The 20,428-nt window shown below is 38.0% G+C and overlaps 2 protein-coding genes across 2 annotated transcripts; one reads left to right on the top strand and one right to left on the bottom strand.

Moving 5' to 3' along the window:
- Positions 1-12,517: 12,517 nt before the first annotated feature.
- On the bottom strand, positions 12,518-17,722 carry mblac2 (metallo-beta-lactamase domain containing 2). Its single transcript, XM_053610200.1, has 2 exons — positions 16,923-17,722; positions 12,518-14,976 (listed from the first exon to the last, which is right to left on the bottom strand). Exons 1-2 carry the CDS (start codon positions 17,362-17,364, stop codon positions 14,588-14,590), a joined length of 831 nt encoding a protein of 276 aa, XP_053466175.1. The 5' UTR covers positions 17,365-17,722; the 3' UTR covers positions 12,518-14,587.
- On the top strand, positions 17,626-20,404 carry polr3g (polymerase (RNA) III (DNA directed) polypeptide G). Its single transcript, XM_053610201.1, has 7 exons — positions 17,626-17,827; positions 18,001-18,130; positions 18,367-18,435; positions 18,510-18,569; positions 18,642-18,703; positions 18,995-19,111; positions 20,200-20,404. The coding sequence occupies exons 1-7, from the start codon at positions 17,717-17,719 to the stop codon at positions 20,284-20,286; spliced, it is 636 nt and encodes a 211-aa protein (XP_053466176.1). The 5' UTR covers positions 17,626-17,716; the 3' UTR covers positions 20,287-20,404.
- The last annotated feature ends 24 nt before the right edge of the window (positions 20,405-20,428 follow it).

Below are 20,428 nucleotides of genomic sequence, written 5' to 3'. Positions count from 1 at the left end.
GAAATCATTCTCATGGCTGGATTGGGAAGCTGTCGCAAGGTTGCGGTGGCCTTTAACAGGAAACATGGGAAACACTTCACACATAACTTATTAACAATTTCAAAAAGACTTGAAGTGTTGCGTGAAGTGGACATCCATGAGCATCCACTGTCGAAGGCACAACCGACATGGTGCTGGTACTTTTGGGACACCCTGTACTATTTTATATCATTTACTTTCCTGATTATTACAAACTTCTTTGCATAAACACTTTGATTTTAAATTAGATTTGCACTAACAGGTTTCCTTAATATTAAACTTTCAACAGGAAAAGCAACAAATGTTAAGATAATGATGTTTTTATATGAAAAAATATATAATTACCATAAAAAAAGCTCACCGAATGTATGTAATTCAAACGTGTTCATCGGTTCCACATGATTAAATTGAGGAAAATTAATAGAATTTCTTTTTGTACATGCAAAGTAATTTGGTCTTGTATTTTCAAAGCCCTGAATAAAACCTGAATAAAATATGGGAATTGATCACACTCACTCTACATAATTTAATCTAGTAATTAGAAACCTGTTTAAATTAAGTTTAGTATAAGCAATAAATTCATGTTTTGATGAGAAACTGAATAGTTTTATGTAAACTATAAGTAGTATATTCAGGGGGTTTTTGCTCAGTGTATGCATTATTGACACTTCTGAATCTGAAGCTGAAATCAGGACTTTTTTGGAACTAAAACCAGGTATGTGGACACAGTGATCTTGAGACCTACAAACATCTCAAAGGAACAGAACTCTAGACCTGGATAATGCCCTTTCAGCTAATAGCTACAAATAGCTAACAGTAATTCAAGGTACAGCAGCAACTCAGCAACCTCTCAGCCGAGCTAGATAAATACACACTAATATTTTGTAGGGAAATTGTTCTTAAAAAGTAAAAAAAAAAAAAAAAAAAAAAAAAAAAACAGCAACATTCTAGCTAATTTAGAAGTAAATAGCACATCGTTTGAGCAACAGTTTGAGCATTGACCTCACTACACAACTGCTTCTGACCTCACTGTTTACATATTTACACATATTTGCTCTAATTCCTCAAATAGCTAACTGGTTAGCTATCAAACAAACCTCCTTCTATGTGAATGACATTTAAAAAAAAAAAAAAAAAAGTTCTCCCCTTCTGAATTTGTAGCAATTTAAACAATTCTAATCTATATGAAAAGGTGAAGAAGATTAAGGGTGGAGGAATCAGGCATAAATTTTTGTATAAATTCATGGATATATTTTTTTTTTTAAATCTCTCTTGGGATCAAGTTCTTTTTGCCTCTACAGTCATTTGAGGTTTCTTGATCATACATTGAACATGGCGTAGATAAAAACAATCAATCCATACTTTTTTTTTAATTACAATAATCACAAAAGCCCACATGTTATAATAGCTAATATTCTGTACACATGCGACTAATACATTTTTTTTGCGCCGTAACACATGAAACCTTTTTTTTTTTTTTTTACATTTAAGCACTGATGTAATGATGTCACACAATCTGTAATCCAAACGTCCTCCTCTTTGGCCCTGTCAAAAATCTCCTAAAATACCTGCGTCCATGCTGTTAGCTGGAGATATGCTCCAAGGCGCCCATTATATTCACCCGCTCCAGTTAGAGCAGCAGAGGATCATTATTTATTGGCATGGCACTTTTTTGCGCTCTACGCATCTTACCGAAAGTGGATTTGAGGGGCTTCTTCTCCAGTTTATCTGTGTTTACACTGCCGCTATCGGTCATGTTCAGCAAGCCGCCTCCGTGGCAAGGTTGGCACCCTTGTCTTTTTTTTCCCTGCCTGTGTCATTGAGGTATTAATCATTAGCTGTTTGCCCCCTATCAGCCAGCTGCATGAGAGAGGGTGACATTTCATATTTCGCTACAGACACGGTTAATATCTGCCTCTCAGCTGTTAGTGAGCATATGTGACGAGGTTGAGACCGTACCATTTTTTTTCTTAGAATGATGAGAACATCTTTTTGGAGAGGTTTGAAGACTAATTAACTGGCCCACATGTCAACATATGAGTGTTCTCATTACTTACTGCTCCAGATCCACAGAATTCAGAAACCATGCACTGAGATTGCTTTGCTCCAATCACCAATAACATGAAGAGGAGTAAGTAATAATAAGTAAGAATATTACTTAAAAGTACCATTAATCATCATCAAGCCCGCTTCAATCTCAGATTAGTTTGTGTGGCTTCCCCGTCTGTTTCACGGAGGAGCTACCATCACCATGCTTCCTCTATTACTCGCTCTCATGCACGAGGCCCTGTTGATATGCCTGAAAACAGCTCTTCGTTATTTCCACTTGTGAAATTTGTCTGTTTTGGTGGAAGGCCCAGTAGCTCTCAGAAGAAACGCTTGGACCTCGAGTGCCCTGACATCTCATGTCCACACAGCACCAGGAGTGATGATTGCTCTTTTATAAGTGTAATCCCATATTTCTAAAATTGTATCTATGTTAGGCAACGTCGGGTCATTACCAGATGCTCTGGTTATACTGGTCAAAAACGTCTGTTCAAACTCAAATCACCTGAAGGTCGACATTTTATGCTTACAAATATATTCTAGAAGACAGACAAGGCAGGTTTTAAAAAACTGTAAATACAAGGCAAATCAGTGCAATAGAGACATTTCTCAGAAGACCTCCTGCATAATTTCCATGGAACCTGAACATTTAATTATAGTAAGCTAATTTGGAAATGTATAAAAGTGCAAATGGTGGTACAGTGGGTAGCACTGCCACCTTACAATGGTCTAAAGTTCAATCCTGAGTTCTAAAGTTCAATCCTGTGTGGAGTTTTGTGTGCATGTGGGTTACTTCCAGGTTTTCTGGGTTTCCTCCCACCTTCCAAAACATGCATGTAGGCAGATTGGCTAGGATATGATTGAATGAATGTGTGAAAGTGTGTGTGCAGAGTGCCCTGAATCCCATCCAGGGTGTATTCCCATGTCCCACCCAATTCTCCTGGGATAGGCTCCGGATCCACCATGACCCTGACCAAAATAAAGCAGATCCTGGAGATGGATGAATAAATGATTGAATAAAATGAAATCATAAAAGGCCCATGACTTCTTGAACAGTGTTGGATTAAAAAAAAGGTAATCAATTACTAATTACTACTTAAAAAAGCTTTCACTGTATGGGTTTAGCTGCTACAGTGCCATGCAGAGTACATTATCTTTCCTTATACTCTGCTCATATCATGTTCACGTAAACTGGAACTCATATAGACATTTACACACCTTGTTTTCCTGATCAGTATCAGAGGATGTTAGTGTTTCAGTTTCCCCTTTATTGGTTTAAAAAAAAAATGTAAACCCTGTCTGACTGGTCTTGCCTCCATTCACTGAAGATATAAAATTACAACACCGCCGTCTTCTTTTACTGACATTCAGTTCCGTAGTGATAAACTGCTCCAAGTGGAGAATTATTGAAGTAAAAGTCTTCAGGGCAAAATGAGACTTATTTTAAAAATGCATTTTTACTTAATATTGTTTTCTTAACAATAAATTTGTAACGCAAGTATTTTTTTATAATTTTATTGACATCAGTAACTGTAACCAAATGACATCAATTTTAAATGTAATGTGTTACATTACTATGTTATCAGAAAAAGTAATTAGATTACAGTATTGCGTTACTTTGGAACATGTTATGCCCAGCTCTGTTCTCGAACCACAAAACCAAAAGAAAACATCAGAAAATAAGGTGATGCAATGTCTGATCTTGAAAAGAGAGAAATGGTGTCATGAAAGCTAAATCCCCCAGATATGAAAATCACAACAAGGAAATCCAAGCGCGCGCGCTCTCTCTCTCTCTCTCTCTCTCTCTCTATCTCTCTCTCTCTCTCTCTCTTTGTTATTTTCTCCAAGACAGACTGGTTGTCTAATCCCTTAGTCTTATTGTTCAGTCGAGCCAGGCTCCAGCTGAGTGAAATTACTTTTCAGCAGCGATGGTGCAAAGAGACCGATTTGAGAGTTTCTCTTGTCAATACACTGCTCTTGGGTTATATTAGACAACATTGATAAATGGATTTTTTTTTAAATGGCTAACCAAGAAATCCGCATGACATAATTCTGCATTTTGTTAAGACTCCAGTAATTGGCATTGAACTCCACAGTCTGTCAGCTCAGTTCACCGGGTGGATACAATAACTGGCATTCCTCAGCAACATTAAACACCATTTCTCATTTAGTTGAAATTTGCGCGTGACTCGCCAAAACCAACCGCTCTGCTAAAATCAACAGATTAACAGGGGCCAAAAAGGGTGTTTACTTTTATGAACAATACAGTCCTATTCAAGATACCACCCGAGTAGACATTAGCGACCCAATGAAAATCATGTCGCATATAAATCACCTCTACAGTGGTCTGATAGGATTGTCAGCCAGGGTTTTGAGAAAACCTCCCGAGTGATGTCATTTCCTCTGCTGGAAGCGTTCTGACCAAACAGTCTCTACTGCAGACGCGCTGTGGCTAGCCGTCTGTCTTTCATGCCCTCTTCAATGTTTAATCCATAACACTTGTCGCATGGCATTAATCCAGTGAGCACCACTGACCAACCTGGCCCGGATTCAGCTGGCGTATAAAAATATTATTGGTCCATTTTAAGAGGATTCTGGTCTGCCATGCTCAAGCCCCTTAAATATATGTCCATAATTTTTTTCGTCTTGTATATGACCGCAACATTCGCCTACACCAGTTTTAAATCTTTAAAAGATTTCCACTCTGGTAGATACACTGTATATATGCCTCATGAACATTGAACAAAATGTTGTTTTTCCATTTATTAAATGTTTTTGTGTTCATTGGAAACAATGAGCGTAACTTGAAAGAGGGTGTTTATGCACATACTTTTGATCTGAGACCAGTTTTGCTGTTTCTTTTCCCATAAGAGTTCATGAAAAAATCCACTCTGAGTGAATTAGATATTCATCTTTATAGTTAACACGTGATCGTTAATGGCATACAAGAGTTACTGTGTAACGGGTAAATTTGGAGTTTTTATTTCTTTTTTATATCAACATGTTGCTCGATTTTAGTCTAGGTTGGTTTCATACATTACCCACAATGCTGTTTGACTACCTGCTGATACACTGTAAACCCTAATGTTGTCTTTACTTAAACAATCATGTAATCAGTAATCATGACTAAACGTTACTTACTTACATTATGTGTTTTGGACCCATAATACATAAACTTAAAATGTAAATTGTTATGAACTCAAAATCATGTCCACGTCTCGGACCTCCTCATCATGAAGCTTCCAGAGTTTCAACTCTCATACTAATACTGCAGCTCTTCCTCTCGTAGATCACTCACCAACTGAGCTGAACTCAACAAAACTGTGTCATATAGCTGCATTGCATTCTGGAACTTCGAGTCCAATGTTTGCCTTCTTCACTACATCTAGGTTGGATTTTACATTAATATGGCATTAATATGAAATTTCTGGAAAATAGTGAGTGAGGAAAGAAGCTGTCACTCTTTAGTTTTCAGGAGCTAACAGCAATACATGATTTTATGCCCTTATGTCACAGGATTAAAGAAACTGCATCACCAAACAACAAATTAGCATCTCTAAGCACATCCCAAATGTTTCAACATAAACTTATGTAATGTGTTTCAGAGTGGCGTTTTCCTTTAAGATCAGGACATTGACAGAATGCTGAATGCTTAGGACATAGGTTTAGATATGAGACTTGTTTTTGCAACGTGACCTGAGGAGCTGGGTCAGATTACAGCTCGGTTACAGTCCTCTCACGCCAATATCCCCACCGTGATTGACACTTCCCTCCTCTGCCTTCACCTTGGCCCCTTCCCACACTCGTCACGGTGGGCACCAGCGGGCACACCGGGCCTGTCAATTAGCAGCTAATGTAGGGTGCAGCTGTATGTCAAACAACGCTTTCCCTCATGGCCAACCACGCATCAAATGTCCATCTGTCTGCCTGCGGGATTGCGATGTCTTGTTACTGAAGAAGAACGGAGGGAAAAAACAGCCAGCGGGAGAGGAGGACAGTCGAATGGAGGCGCATTAGTCACTCGCTCTCTAACAATTGTCCTAACACAAAGAGACATCACAGTTCAATTGTTTTCAGAGCTAAGCTTGTGTGAAAGGAATGATGGGTTTGGGCATATTGGAATCTTCTTGGCCACTTTTATAGAAAATTCCAGAACATTTTCATTTTGTGGTTCATTTCAGTTTTAAGTAGGACTAAGTAGGATTAACAAAACCCTTACAGATATCTATATCTATCTGTAACTGTATCTATGTTAACTCTCAGTCTAACCAGCTGCCAAAATACAAGCTGAGCTGATCAAACATTGCAGACAAATTTGGGGTTTTTTTTTAATAATAAAAAAAAGAAAAAAGAAAATAGCACAGTTGTAAGGTGATTAGAAAATCAAACATTTAGACAAGTAATAAGGAAGCCTGAAAATACTAGCAGGCAAAGATGGTGTACCATTTTGGCCTGCTCAGCCTGTGTTTTGGCAGCTGGGAGCTGGTCAGACTAAAGATTCTTAGACCAAATATTTAGCCAACTTTGTCTTGAATCACTCAGGACGAGAACATAAACATTCGGAAGGTATTCTCATTTATCTATTAAACTTTATTCCCAATACTTCTCTCACATAAGCTAACCAAAATCTTACTGATTTCCCTCTGTTCTCCTGTGCCTTTTCTCCCTGTAACACGATCATCATTTCATAAGAGCCCTATCACCTTTTAAAAATAACAGTAATTACCTCTCCCAAGGCAAAGCCAGACAAAGAGTCCCCTGGATATAATTAGTCATCTGTCAACAGCCATCAGTTTCTCCTGACTGAGGAGCGTGTCAGACATTATACCTCTGAATTTCAACCGATATGAGCTTGCCAAACGCACGCACTGCAGTCACATTGCCAGAGCTGGAGTTTGCCAAAAATATTTAAGGAGTTTAATAAGAAAATTACGCATGTCATACCCTATCAATCATTATTAGGGAATTGGGCTTGCGGTTATTGACACGTAAGAAAATTTCAGCTTTTAAAAATGAGAAGCATGCCAACTTGGAAATGTGTGGAATTATAAGATGTGTGGTAGAGAGCCAAAACACACTGCCTTTTGTCAGAGAGAGGATTGTTTTGATCACGGTGTGCTCTTTAATAGAGTTAGGTTTAGGTAAAAACTAAAGTCAATGTCACCCTCTAGTGGTAGTAAAGTGACAGTGCAATGTAGCCAATCAGAGATGCTAATTGTTCTCATTACTGAAATCTATAGTTCAACAAATAAATAAATTAATAAATAAATACCGTGTTGGGAAAAAAACCCCAACAGAAACCCCCATAGAATTTGTAATGGTTTTAATGGTTATAATGGGAATTGTATTGTTTTTAATGGAAACTGTAATGGTCCCTGTGAGTCTCTAATGGTTGACTTCTAATGAGTCTCTAATGGTTGACTTCTGCTGGTGGCATGTTATATCTAGTGGATACCATTTAGGAATCCAATAATGGTACTGGTTTTAATGCTTAGCTGATGGTTTGTAATGGTATTTCTAGTGGAAACCATTAGAATTTTTGTGACGGTTTCTAATGTTGTTGTATTTTTTCAGCAGGGTAAGTAAATATTCAGACAAATCACAGAACAGGCTAATACTAACAAGCTAATATTAATTTGAACATGGAAAAATGCATAGCCTGAATGTGGAATGAGGACTTTAGAGGAAGTAAAAAAAGAAAGTTCCAGTGAAATATCTACAGTGGGGGGAAAAAACAACCTATTTGATGTTCTTGGGTCTTAAATCCTTATATGTGTTATCATTTGTAAAATAAATAAATAAATAAATAAATCATATCTGTATTATTATTAGTAGTAGTAATAGTAGTAGTAGTAATAAAATATTATTAAAAATAGAAATACCACTGTGCACCTGCATGTTATAAAGCTGCATATAAACATATTGCTGCTACTCTACCAATAGTTTATAGCCCATGTTCTGTGTATTTATTGTTCTGTTCTCTGTGTTAATTGACCTACACTCATCTCACACTGTTGTGTAATTGCACGTTATATAGTCTTGCATACCGTTATGTTACACCATGGTTCTGAAGAAACAACATTTCGTTCCAATGAATACAAGCTATATAGAGGAATGAGACAACAAAAACCCATTGACCTGACTACTATAGAATAGTGTGTGTATATATATATATAAATTATATATATATATATATATAAATTATATATATATATATATATATATAAATTATATATATATATATATATAAATTATATATATATATATATATATATATATATATATATATATATATATATATATATATAATTTTATTTGTTTATTTTTTTCATTTTGAATTTAAAATCTAGAACTCAGAAAAGTTCTGTCTTAACATACAGAGAGTACACTATATTGCTAAAAACTTGTGGAGACCCTGATCATCACACCCATGTGGTTCTTCTCCAAACTGTTGTCACAATGTTGGAAGCACATAATTGTATAGAATGTCTTTGTATGCTGTAGCATTAAGATTTCCCTTCACTTGAACTAAGAGGCCCAAACATGTTCTAGCATGACAATACCCCTGTGCACAAAGCAAGCTCCATGAAGACGTTTTGAAGACAGCTGGAGTGGAAGAGCTCGATTGTCCTGCACAGAGGCCTCACCTCAACCCCACTGAACACCTTTGGTATGAACTGGAACACTAACTACACCCCAGACCTCCTCACCTGACATCAGTGCCTGACCTCACTAATACTCTTGTGGCTGAATGAACACAAATCCCCACAGCCACACTCCAAAATCTAGTGGAAAGCCTTCCCAGAAGAATGGAGCTTATTATAACAGCAAAGGGAGAATAAATCTGGAACAGGATGTTAGGATGATAGTCAGGTGTCCACAAACTTTTGACCATATACTGCATATCCTTGGAATATGTTGGAATAAACCTCCTATTTGATAAATTAATGAAATAATCTGTAGTTACAAATGAGCTGAGTATTGATAATTGTTGATTGTTTCAATACTGCACTTTGATTCAGCTTTTTAATATTTCCTACATATATCAGTTTGACTGATTGGTATATATGTATAATGATCAAGATATTATGCTTATTTAGTAGTAGTAGCAGCAGTATTTGCTGGAGCAGTAACATCTTGTCTGTGCTGTAAAAATCCATGCATGTTATAAAATATTGAATGAAAAGAAATCATGAGCACAAGTATTCAGAATAGAAAGCCAGTATATTGTACATTTTTAAACAGGTGCCTGCATATTTCACCAGCTGCAGCTACAGCAGTGTGAGGTATCATCAGTGTGTTAACACTCAGAGAGGCTCTAAATATAGAGTTGTTACTGTATGGCTCTGCTCGAAACGCCAGATTTTATATAGGATTCCTGAGCAGCAACACAATCCAAATATACAAGCTTACAGCAGCATTAACATCAACACCACACATTAACACTACACACATCAGTTACTCATATGCATATCTAGCAATGCAAATTCCACACGTTGTTAGGATTATGCCTTGTAATATGTTACTCTGAGGTATAATACAACATGAAGAAGAGGCATAAATGCATGACGTTCAATCTCAGTATGGCATGGCATATACCCGTCCATGTCCATACAAAAAATTCTGTAATGTTTTAAACCAGAGCCAGAAAAAATTCATCACAAACATCATCATCGCTCTTTATCCTTCAAAAACAAGGAGCTAAACTGGATGCGTGTTCACTTTCTGTTTGCAAAAGAGGTCAATAAGGTATTTGCATGGTAAATGAGGAAGCCTGGTTCACCAGCACTCACACACTATCTGACTTTTTTCCAAAAGAAACAGTGCAAACAAATTAAAAAAAAAAAAAAAAAAAAAAAAAAAAAAAAAGGAAGAGTAACACTTTCTACAAAGGCTCTCCAAATGATGAAATTATATGATTGAAATTATATAATTAACTATGAATATGTTCATAACGTTATAATGCATTCATACGGCATTATACAGTTATAATTATTTATGAAAGTGCATTACACTTTATAGCAATGTTCATTACACATGATGAATTGATACATAATGTATTAAAAGTTTTTTTTTTTTAAATATGTCTCACTTTACTCACTTTAGCTCATAAATTTATACATCATTATAAATGTTATAAGCATCAGTAACAATAAATGTAAAAAAATTGAGAAAAAAATAGGAAAAACGAGAGAAAGAAAAGAAAAGAAAGACAATACAGTATTCAAGCTGGGTTTCGTTGACACCCCTGATGTGTTATGCACACTACTTATTCATAATGCATAATAGGCATTACTCTAAAGTGCAATGAACTTTTTTACAACACCTTATATTACAGTACAGTCCCCTCCAAAACTATTGGAACAGCAACACCAGTTCATTTGTTTTGTGTTGTAGACTGAAGACATTTGGGTTTGATATCAAAAGATGAATATGAGAAGAGCGTTTAGAATTCCAGCTTTTATTTCCTGGTATTTATATGTAGATGTGTTAAACAACATAAAACGTAGCACATTTTGTATCAGACCACCCAGTGTGTAGGTGAGCACAAATATTGGAACATGTGACTGATAGGTGTTTTTTGTTGCTCAGGTGTGTCATGTTAGATTGATTGTTTAAACAATAAATAGCTCCGAACATCTACTTTTGGTTTAAGGCTGCAGTTTCACCTGTGAAGACTGCATTTGTTGTTTAAAAAAGGATAAACCAACATGAAGATCAGATAGCTGTCTGTGGGAGAAAAGTAAGCCATTTTGAAGCCAAGAAAAGCGGGAAAATCAGTCAGAGCCACTGAGTAAACATTGAGCATAGCCAGTACAACTCAACAAAGGTCATCAAGGGGGAAAAGTAAGTTGAAGGTTTTAGACTGGCTAAATCAATCACCAGACCTTAACCCAACTGAGGATGTATTTCACCTGAAGGGAGAAAACCCACAAAACAAGCAACAACTGAAAGAGGTTGCAGTAAAAGCCTGGAAAAGCATCACGAAAGAAGAAACCAACAATTCGGTGATATCAGTGAGTCGCAGGCTTGATGCAGTTAATGTAAGCAAGGGATATGCAACCAAATATTAAGTGTTATTAACTTTAATTTACTTCAAGACTTATCTGTTCCTATAGTTTTGCTCGCCAAAAAGTCCCGTGGTCTGATACAAACTGTTCTATGTTTTTATGTTTAACACATCTAGATGTAAATACCAGGAAATAAAAGCTGAAATCCTAAACTCTCATCTCATATCCATCTTCTGATCTCAAACCCAAAAGTCTTTGGTGTATAGCACAAACAATTGAATTGGCCTTTCCGTTCCAATAGTTTCAGAGCAGACTATATATAATGTTATGAATGCATGTACAGATCATCATAGGTGCTAGAAAGTGTTACTGAAAAAAGTTTGTGCTTGCAGAAGAAAAGTACTGTGCAGTTTCTGCATTGCTAAACATATGTATACCATGCATTGGTGGAAAGTGAAAAAAAAATGAAAGTACTAAAGTATTATCGAATGTACGATATCAACATAACAGTCCAACTCAACATTAATTAATCACATTTAAGAACTCAAACAATATTATAACATTCATTATTCATCACCAAATTTCTGACTGAAGATTCAATTGAACTTTTAGTGTCTGGGCTTTGTAAGTGTCACATGCAAAGTTTGCTTTGGCACGCAAAACGAACACAACGATCTGCACACTGTACTCAGCAACGCTACCCTGTTTAATTCCCTAACATCTACTATTTACAAGGAACGTCCTTATTAACTGGGTTCGGAACTAGTGATTTAAGATTGTCACCCTGTCAAGTGATACGCTGTATCTGGTTACTCTGTTCACATTTTCAAGCCAACAAGCTTTCAATTCTGCACGCATTATCATTTAAGTTACAATATACAGTATGCTCTCGCTCAGAGCATGCTTTAACAGAAATACATTCATTTGGTAAATCCATCCATCCATCCATCTTCTACTGCTTACTCCTTTTCAGGGTCACAGGGAACCTGGAGCCTATCCCAGGAAGCATTGGGCACAAGGCGGGGTACACCCTGGACAGGGTGCCAGTCCATCACAGGGCACAATCACATACACACTCACACACCCATTCATACACTACGGACACTTTAGACACGCCAATCAGCCTACCATGCATGTCTTTGGACTAGGGGAGGAAACCGGAGTACCCAGAGGAAACCCCCGCAGCACGGGGAGAACATGCAAACTCCACACAGACATGGCCCCGGCGGGACTCATTTGGTAAATAAAATGTGTTAATATTAAGCTACATCTTTTTTCATCTTCTTTTTTTTTTTAACATCTGTCAATTCACACTTAAGTCCAAAGATGTTTTCTGCTGTACATTTTCAAATCCTATGATAGACTCAACACTTTCGCAACACTTTCTGGATTATCCTTCCATATTATTTGATGGTGTACACCTGGTGTAGTCTACATGTCCTGCAGATGTTCTGGATCTGTGAAATTGTGGAATACTCAACCGTACTGGATTAAAGATGAATATGAGGCTCAAATTGAAAATGCAAAGACTTTTTGTTCACCCAGTTTCAGCTATGAAGTGAAGTAGATGTTGAGTTGGATTTAAGAAAAACTTTCATTAATTCTTTAGTTATAAGCTATATTGCAGTGTGAACTGTGTCACCAACCACTGAGCATGCTGGAGGTTTTCAGTTGTTTCTGCATATATGAAGTCACTGGAGTGTGATCTTGTAGCCACATCATCAAGTGTAACATGTCACAAAAACTATTATACGGTACGCTTCACTGTGATATCCATATACACATAATTATACAACAGTTAGTTTCGGTCCATCAATTTGATTGGTCAAACGGCATTCCAAAAGTGCTTATAGTTAGTTAAATGCACTGGGACATTTCATTGTGCGCATCACTCTGCTTGTTTGTGTTCGCTACATAAATGTCCACTTCCTAGTTCGAAACGGTTACTACAGTAGTGTGTTCGTGACATCATCAGCAGACATGGCAAAGGATAATTTTTTCATGAATATACTGTAACTTTTAACTTAAAATGCCAGATAAAGATTAAAAGGAAGAAGGGAAACCAATTGCACCGGAAGCACCTTTAACGGAAACGTACAAATCATTGTGATCTAGCTAGCGACCTAGCCGACGTGCTATAAAATGAGTGTCACGTCTTCAGGATCTAATTCCGCTAACAGACCAAAAGTACACTAAACATTTGGCCATATTCTGTCTGAAATGTCAGTTACATGATATTAATTTCTTGTTTATAGAACTGTTGTATACAAACAATATCGCACTCGCAGTCAAGTGGTTATACTGAATATCAGCACGGCTGTGATGACCTATTCCGAATCACAGCCAGCCGATATTCAGTATAACCGCACTCTTGCTTAGGCGATGTTACTTAAATGTATTGGTATGTCTGCAGTCAATTTGGACAAGGTTATCAAACCAGGTAACCTTGACAAGCAGAATTTTCAGACAATGTTTGATTTAGAGAGCTCCAGAGATAAAGTCCGGTCCACTTGAAAAGCAGATTAAGGGCTTCTCTGGATTAAATTTTGTTCACTGCACACAAATGATATGAAAGAACTGTCTGGCCACCAATCATGTACAGTAGTAGTAAAAAAGATATATAAATATTTGAATGTTAAAAGCTACTGATTTCTTAAATTTAAAAACCACCATATAATGAAAAAAACCCCTGACACTTGTAGTTATTTGTAATAAATCTTCTACACAAACCTGTATGGTGGATGTGCAAACAAAAATGTGTGTAATTGTTGATATGAAGTTTACAGTGAGATGCTGATTTAACATTTATGGAAAGGGTCTCCAGTGTTACAAAAATGTAACTAAAGTGTGTAAGTAATGTTGATATGCAAGGTTTTATGCTTTAGTGTGTGCATAAATTGTGGTAAAATGATACTGCTTAAATTGGCTAAAACAGCAGTCAGTTATTAAATATAGAGCAACGAAATGCATCACAATAATACCGAAAGTATAATACCATGGGTTATAGTCTATGCTACACGTTGTATAGAGCTCTTAGAACATAGTTTCATAATGCAGTTAAGAAATAATGCTTCATTTTAACCTAACAGAGGACAGATCTTGGTTAATATAAATGTTACTGTTAACACTCACTACCAGTATGTCATCCTGCTGACACTTTAAACACAAGGGGCATTGTAACTGCAGAGTTGTGCCTCTAGTGATCTGGCAGTATGGGAAATTTCTAAAAGGGTGTACAAAAGCCATTCTGCCCTGGATACATGCGAGCTTAACTCTGGACTTGGCCTTAATTGTCTGAGTATTAAATTATAATCTGATGGATTGAACAATATCTATGCCTGGAAATAACAATCTATTCCTATGCCTTATTATTATTATTACTTCGCATTTTTAATTCCAATCAGTTGAGTATCCAAAAAACACTACCTCCACGCTTACACCTCTGAATACAGATGATCCTTATTGCTCAGTGCTGGATTTGTGCTGTATATCGTAGCATATAGTTCTAATAACTAGGAACAGGCACAGCAGGAGTTGGAAGCCCGAAGTGCCAGGCTGGCTACAGACTTCACTGCACAGGTAGTCAACCTGTGACACATTCCCGCACTGGAGATGTAGGTGGAGGCCAAACGGTGGAGCCTCTTGGCCCCGAAGGCATTATAGTGGCCAGGCATGACTTGCTCCACTTCCTCTTTGTCCACCATCTCTACCAGCCTCTGGCAGCTACGCACATAGTCGCCGACGGCGCTGTAGGGCAGCCAGTCGATCATGGAGCCGTCATACACCACATCTCCACTGAACAGTATCTTGTTGTCCTTGTCATGGAGGCAGATGCTGCCTCTGGAGTGGCCTGGCATGTGGAGCACCGTCAGCTGCCGGTCCCCAAGGTTGATGACATCACCTGAAAAAAATAGGGAGTACAGCAACTGTATATGAGACTGCATTGCAGCACTGACACCTTATAAGCTGTATTGACCAGAGCACAGATTATTAGGGGAAATGGAAATCAGATGACGTAAAGCAACACAGTGGTTAACAGAGATCCATTTATGAATGAATGAATGAATGAATAACTTTGATCAGTGTGGGCTGTGAATTAAACTGCTGTAACTAAATTTAAAACAAAACCAAAAATAAACTAAATAAAATAAACACAGACCCCCTAGCTATGTTTCACAGATCCACTTTGAGAACCGCTGTTCTAGCTGACCAGAGGTGGCACATGCTTCACACATGACTACTACAACCCACATATGAGTCCAGCCACAGCTACCATCTATCCATTGGGCCCAATTCAGTGCAACATCACTCACCTCTGCTTCTTCATCTAAAATTATATCAGTGCCCTCTCTGGAGAACTGCTTTCCTAAAGATTCTGGTATTTGGTCTTGAGAATCACCCTTACTGATAGCGCAAATGATGCATGTGGAATTTGGGTTGAAACTGAATTCTGAAAGAAGGTTGATAACCAGTGCATTAGATCATTTCTTTTAGTATTACTTCATTCTTCAGCAATGGATCATAACAAAATCAGGCATGCTTTGTAATGTGAAGAGCTGGTGTAATTGATTTACTGACCATCCTGCAGTATAATTGTATAGCCTACCATCTCAATACAATTCAGAATGATAAGAAAACCACATTAGGCACTGGGCTTGGTTCAAGCTCATACTCCTTTAATATTACTGTAATTCAGTTGAGATCGATTCTACCATAGATCAAGCAATGGTGGTCAAGATCAGTGGCGTCCAACTGGAGGAATGGTGAAACTACACCGAGATCAGAAAAGGAGGAATTGAAAAAAAAATGTTGATAATGTTTTAAATTAGGGTGGTATGATGGTGCAGCAAATAGCGTTGCCACAGTGTCACAGCTCCAGCTTCACTCCTGAACTCTGGTTATTGTTTGTGTCCTTTCTGCATGTTCTCCCAGTGTCCATGTTCCTCAACTTCCCCCCAAAACATGCCAGTAGAGAAATGGACTGCCCTAAATCTCTAAATTGCCCTAGGTGTGAATGAGTGTGTGTATATGTGTCTGCATGTGGCATCCCATCCAGGGTGTATTCCTGCCTCACAGTGTTCTGAGGATAGGCTCTGGATCCACGCATCTCTGACCAGGAATAAAGCGGATACTGAAGGTGAATGAGTGAATATAATCTTAACTGCTCGAAGAGGATGAGAGACAACTTTTCTTTCAGCAAAAATGTAAACTCTAGGTATTTACATTTATGGCATTTGACAGATGCCCTTATCCAAAGTGACTTACAGAAGTGCTTTAAAGTCTCTATCAATAAATACATCTTGATACTAGTTCACTAGGTTACAGACTAAGAATACCACCAGTCTAAAAACTCTGTTGGGGGTAATATAGTAAGAAACGCACACAGACAAGTGCTAATTTAAGTACTTTAGGAAGAGGTAGGTCTTTAGACATCATCTGAAGACTGTGACCATATTCCCTCTGAGTATAATAATAATAATGATAATAATAATAATAATAATAATAATAATAATAATAATAATAATGCAGTCAGTGGGTAATGGTTTAAGAATAGTTAAAGCCAATAACTGACATCAGCTCACAGAGACGGTTATAAAAAGGTTATAGTTGCTCAAAAGTAGATGATTATAGAGAATAATTTGGGAAAAGCGTGTACTAATCAGTAACATCTAATGTCCTCGGTGTGTAATATCATGTGGTTATCACAGAGGAAGCACACGCCCCTGGATTTCTGAAACATCTGCAGACTGATGTCGGTCTGACGCTATTGGCTTACTTCTCACTGCATCAGCACCGGATGAAACACAGCTGATTGCAGCGCCATGCATTACACTACACACTACACACCTTCCTGTAGGATGTGGGTGGGCTGCACTGCTTTCACTCTGTACTGCCTAGCCGTCCAGCCCGGGGACGGGTTCTCCACCACCTCCCTGTCAGACAGCCATGTCACCGTCTCGAAGTTGTCTCCGTTGGCCAGGGCATCGACTTCGGCCTCGTGCACGCCCACCTGTTGGAACTGGTGCAGGCCGCCCGAGTGGTCAAAGTGCACATGCGTCCCGATCGCCAGCAGCGGGTTTTTCCTCTTGGCGTCGTCTCCCAGCAGGCCTTTAGCGTTGATGTACTCGGGCAGACTGCGCAGGCCGAGTCCGGCGTCGATCAGCACGTCCTGGTGAGATCCGCGAATCAGCCAGATGTTCGCTCTGTTCCCCGATTCGTAGAAACGCTCCTGGATCCAATACATGCCGTTTTCGAGCGACTTGTGCGCGTACCAGTCCGTCGCGGACATCACAGTGCATGTACGTCGATGACGTTACGAACCGAGACGGATTAAGCCGAGATACTGGAGCAGGAATCCGTTTGACGGGTGCAGCAAACCGTAATACCACCTTTTCCGTAAATGGCGCTTGTTGTAAGCTGTGCTAGTGTGACGTAAACAGGAAGTGAATTTTTGATTAGGTGAAGATGACAACAAGCCCCGCCCACACCCAGCGCTGAAGTATAAATGACCACCAGGCGCAGTCACCCGCGGAATTCAGGTGCAAAACATTTCACCGAGTAGAAATAAACCGGTTTGTTTGGTTTGTTTTGTAAACAGTATTTTCTATCAGCTGCGCTGCGGCAAAAAAGTAGAGGAAAGCATGGCAGGTAAAGGTAGAGGAGTAGCAGCTTTTACATTCAACATAGAGGCATTGGGAATCGCCAGAGGATCCATGCCTGAGACCCAGCGTGGTCCACAGCCCTTGTTTCCTGTGAGTTGTTCAGAAATTTCTAGTTTGTTTTTGTTTCTTGTTGGTATTTTGAATTTCCTATATCTAATATTCCAGTATTATGAAATATGGAATGTTTGTTCCCTGTGTATCTTCTTGTGGCCACACAGTGTGATGTACCAGCACTGTTAAACTGTATTTTATGTGTTCAACAGCAAATGGAGTTTAAACCAGTGCCTGTAAAGGCTGGTGAGGATGAAGACTACATGTTAGCTTTGAAACAAGAGATTAGGGGGAGAATGAAAGGCCTACCTTTCAACATAAAGCCATGCTCAGGCAAAAGTGGTGGGTTGTGCTCTCGCAGATTAAATCACAGTAACACAATGCCCCATGGCTTTCATTAACAGCACTTACAATTGCTCACTGATACACACATGGCGCACGTTAAGTGTGTTTTGGATTGGTGTGAACACCCCTTAGGATATTGGCTTCTATTTTCATTATGGACTTAAGTGAAAAGATCTCAAATATTTTGAAACAAATAGAAAAAAAGTCCTGGTGCTTGTCATTTTGTTTTTCAGATGTAGAACGGTATAAAGAAAAATATGTAAGGGAATGCCAGAAAATTGAGGATGAAGAATGGACACCAGGTAACATCTCTACTATAAGTAGAGCATATGATGTGATTTTGTAATTACACACTTGGTCTAAATTTGTTTTGCAGACTGGAACCGTCTTCCAAAGGAACTAATGCCCCAGAAGAAGAAAATAAGAAAGAAAGCTGGTAAGTTTATAGATGAATACACATTGCTGCATTTGTACATCATTTCTAAATGAAATGGAAATTCATTTACAGATCCTAAGAAACCCAGAAAGGTTTCAAGCAAAGATCAGGAGGCTTTGCTGTCTAAACTAGATGTAAGTTTATGATGATTTTCCAAGTCATATTTATCACAAAACTACCCTCTTGGAAATGAAATGTTCTTGGCTTTCTAAACGGGCTATAATTGGATCCCTCTCTGGTGGAGGAAATCCTTTCCATTTAATATACTGGAGAAACACTCAAGGTTTCTAGATTTAATACTTTGTATGCTTCAGTTGTCCAAGTCTGAATTAAATTATTTCTTTGTTATTCATTGGAGATCTTTTAAACCCAAACCTGAAGTAATATATTTGTTCCGTACACACTTTGGCTTGTATATTTTAAAGGAGCTTGAGAAGAAGGGTGATAAGTCGGACGATGAGAATGAAAAGGAAGGGAAAAAGGCTGATCCTGATGAGGAAGAAGTTGAAGGGGAAGAATATGATGAAGAAGAGCTTGAAGAGGTAAAAGAAGGGCTAGATCTTACAAGGAACTCAAATTATTCGGAGTGCTCACTTGGTCAAAAATCAGATTATAAATTGAGAAACACATGATGATTAATAATTTGAGCTTAATTATAAGGAGATGAAGTACTTTAAAAAAAAAAATACAGTACATTTACATGCAATATGTAACCACATTTTTAGTCTATTCAGGATTTTGCTGAGTTTTTTTTGTGATTGATTGTGGCCAAAAATTGAATTGAATTGCAGTTGCACGTAATTGGTTGCAACGGTCTTTCGCAGTAACGTTTGTTGGTAAATGAGACCATGTGAATCTAAGGGGGCTTTGTCTGAATTTGTGTTGTGATGTCACATGACTCATCTTGGCCCGAATCTGTGGAAAAATCCGCCGTCATTTTGAATGATTACAATCTCGTGAATATTGCAATGTTTCCGTGATGTTGCATTAATTTCCGCTATTGCAGAATCCTGGAGGGACTGATATTTATACCCAAGGAAAATGGGACATTAAGAAAGTCATGAAATCTATGGAGAAAATACTATGATTAAAATATTATTGTAGAAACAAGTACAAATGAGAATGAATGGGTTTTCAACATTAATTGGTTTTGCCCATTCAATAATTTGAGTTGATTGGATGGCACAGGAAACAGCCAACGTTACACTAAATGAATATATTGGATAGACTGCTAGTACAGAACTCCAGAGACAGAGATGGACTTCTTAACTGAGTGTCAAAAATCCAGGAATTTACAGCAAATCTACTTTGAGAATTTTGAGTGTTCATCCTCAAATGTACACTCTCTCACCAAATCTGACTTACTGCTTATTGTATTAGGAGAGCAGAAAGAGAGCAGCACTCTGGCAGCACAGTAAGTTTTGGCCTACAACAGTCTAAGGGATGAATGATGCACGTGCACACGAGTAAACTTATAGGAGCATTTGTTTTTGCTGTGTTTGTATGTGATTTTTGCTTTGGCGGTACTGTAACTGTCATGCCCATGAAGCTTGTTGATCTGAACTGAAATTCATTATAAAGTGATAAATAATATGCAGATGAGCAACTAAACTTGATATTCTTTTGTCAGGAGAATGATTACATCGATAACTACTTTGAAGATGGTGATGATTACGGAGCAGGCAGCGATGACAATATGGATGAAGCCACATATTAATTTATGATCAGAGAAGATACTGGGATTCATAGGAGAAAGGGAACTTGTAAAAATATTACTGGAGTAGCACATGATAATTTAACTATTAAAAACATCCTATATCTGTGTGTTCTTACCTACAAATACAGATTAAAGTACAAAA

This window comes from Ictalurus furcatus, chromosome 22 (assembly GCF_023375685.1).
Source record: "Ictalurus furcatus strain D&B chromosome 22, Billie_1.0, whole genome shotgun sequence".
Taxonomy (NCBI): Eukaryota; Metazoa; Chordata; class Actinopteri; order Siluriformes; family Ictaluridae; genus Ictalurus; species Ictalurus furcatus.
The sequence above is the reverse complement of the archived record's forward strand: the minus strand, read 5'-3'. Positions and strand labels throughout refer to the sequence as shown.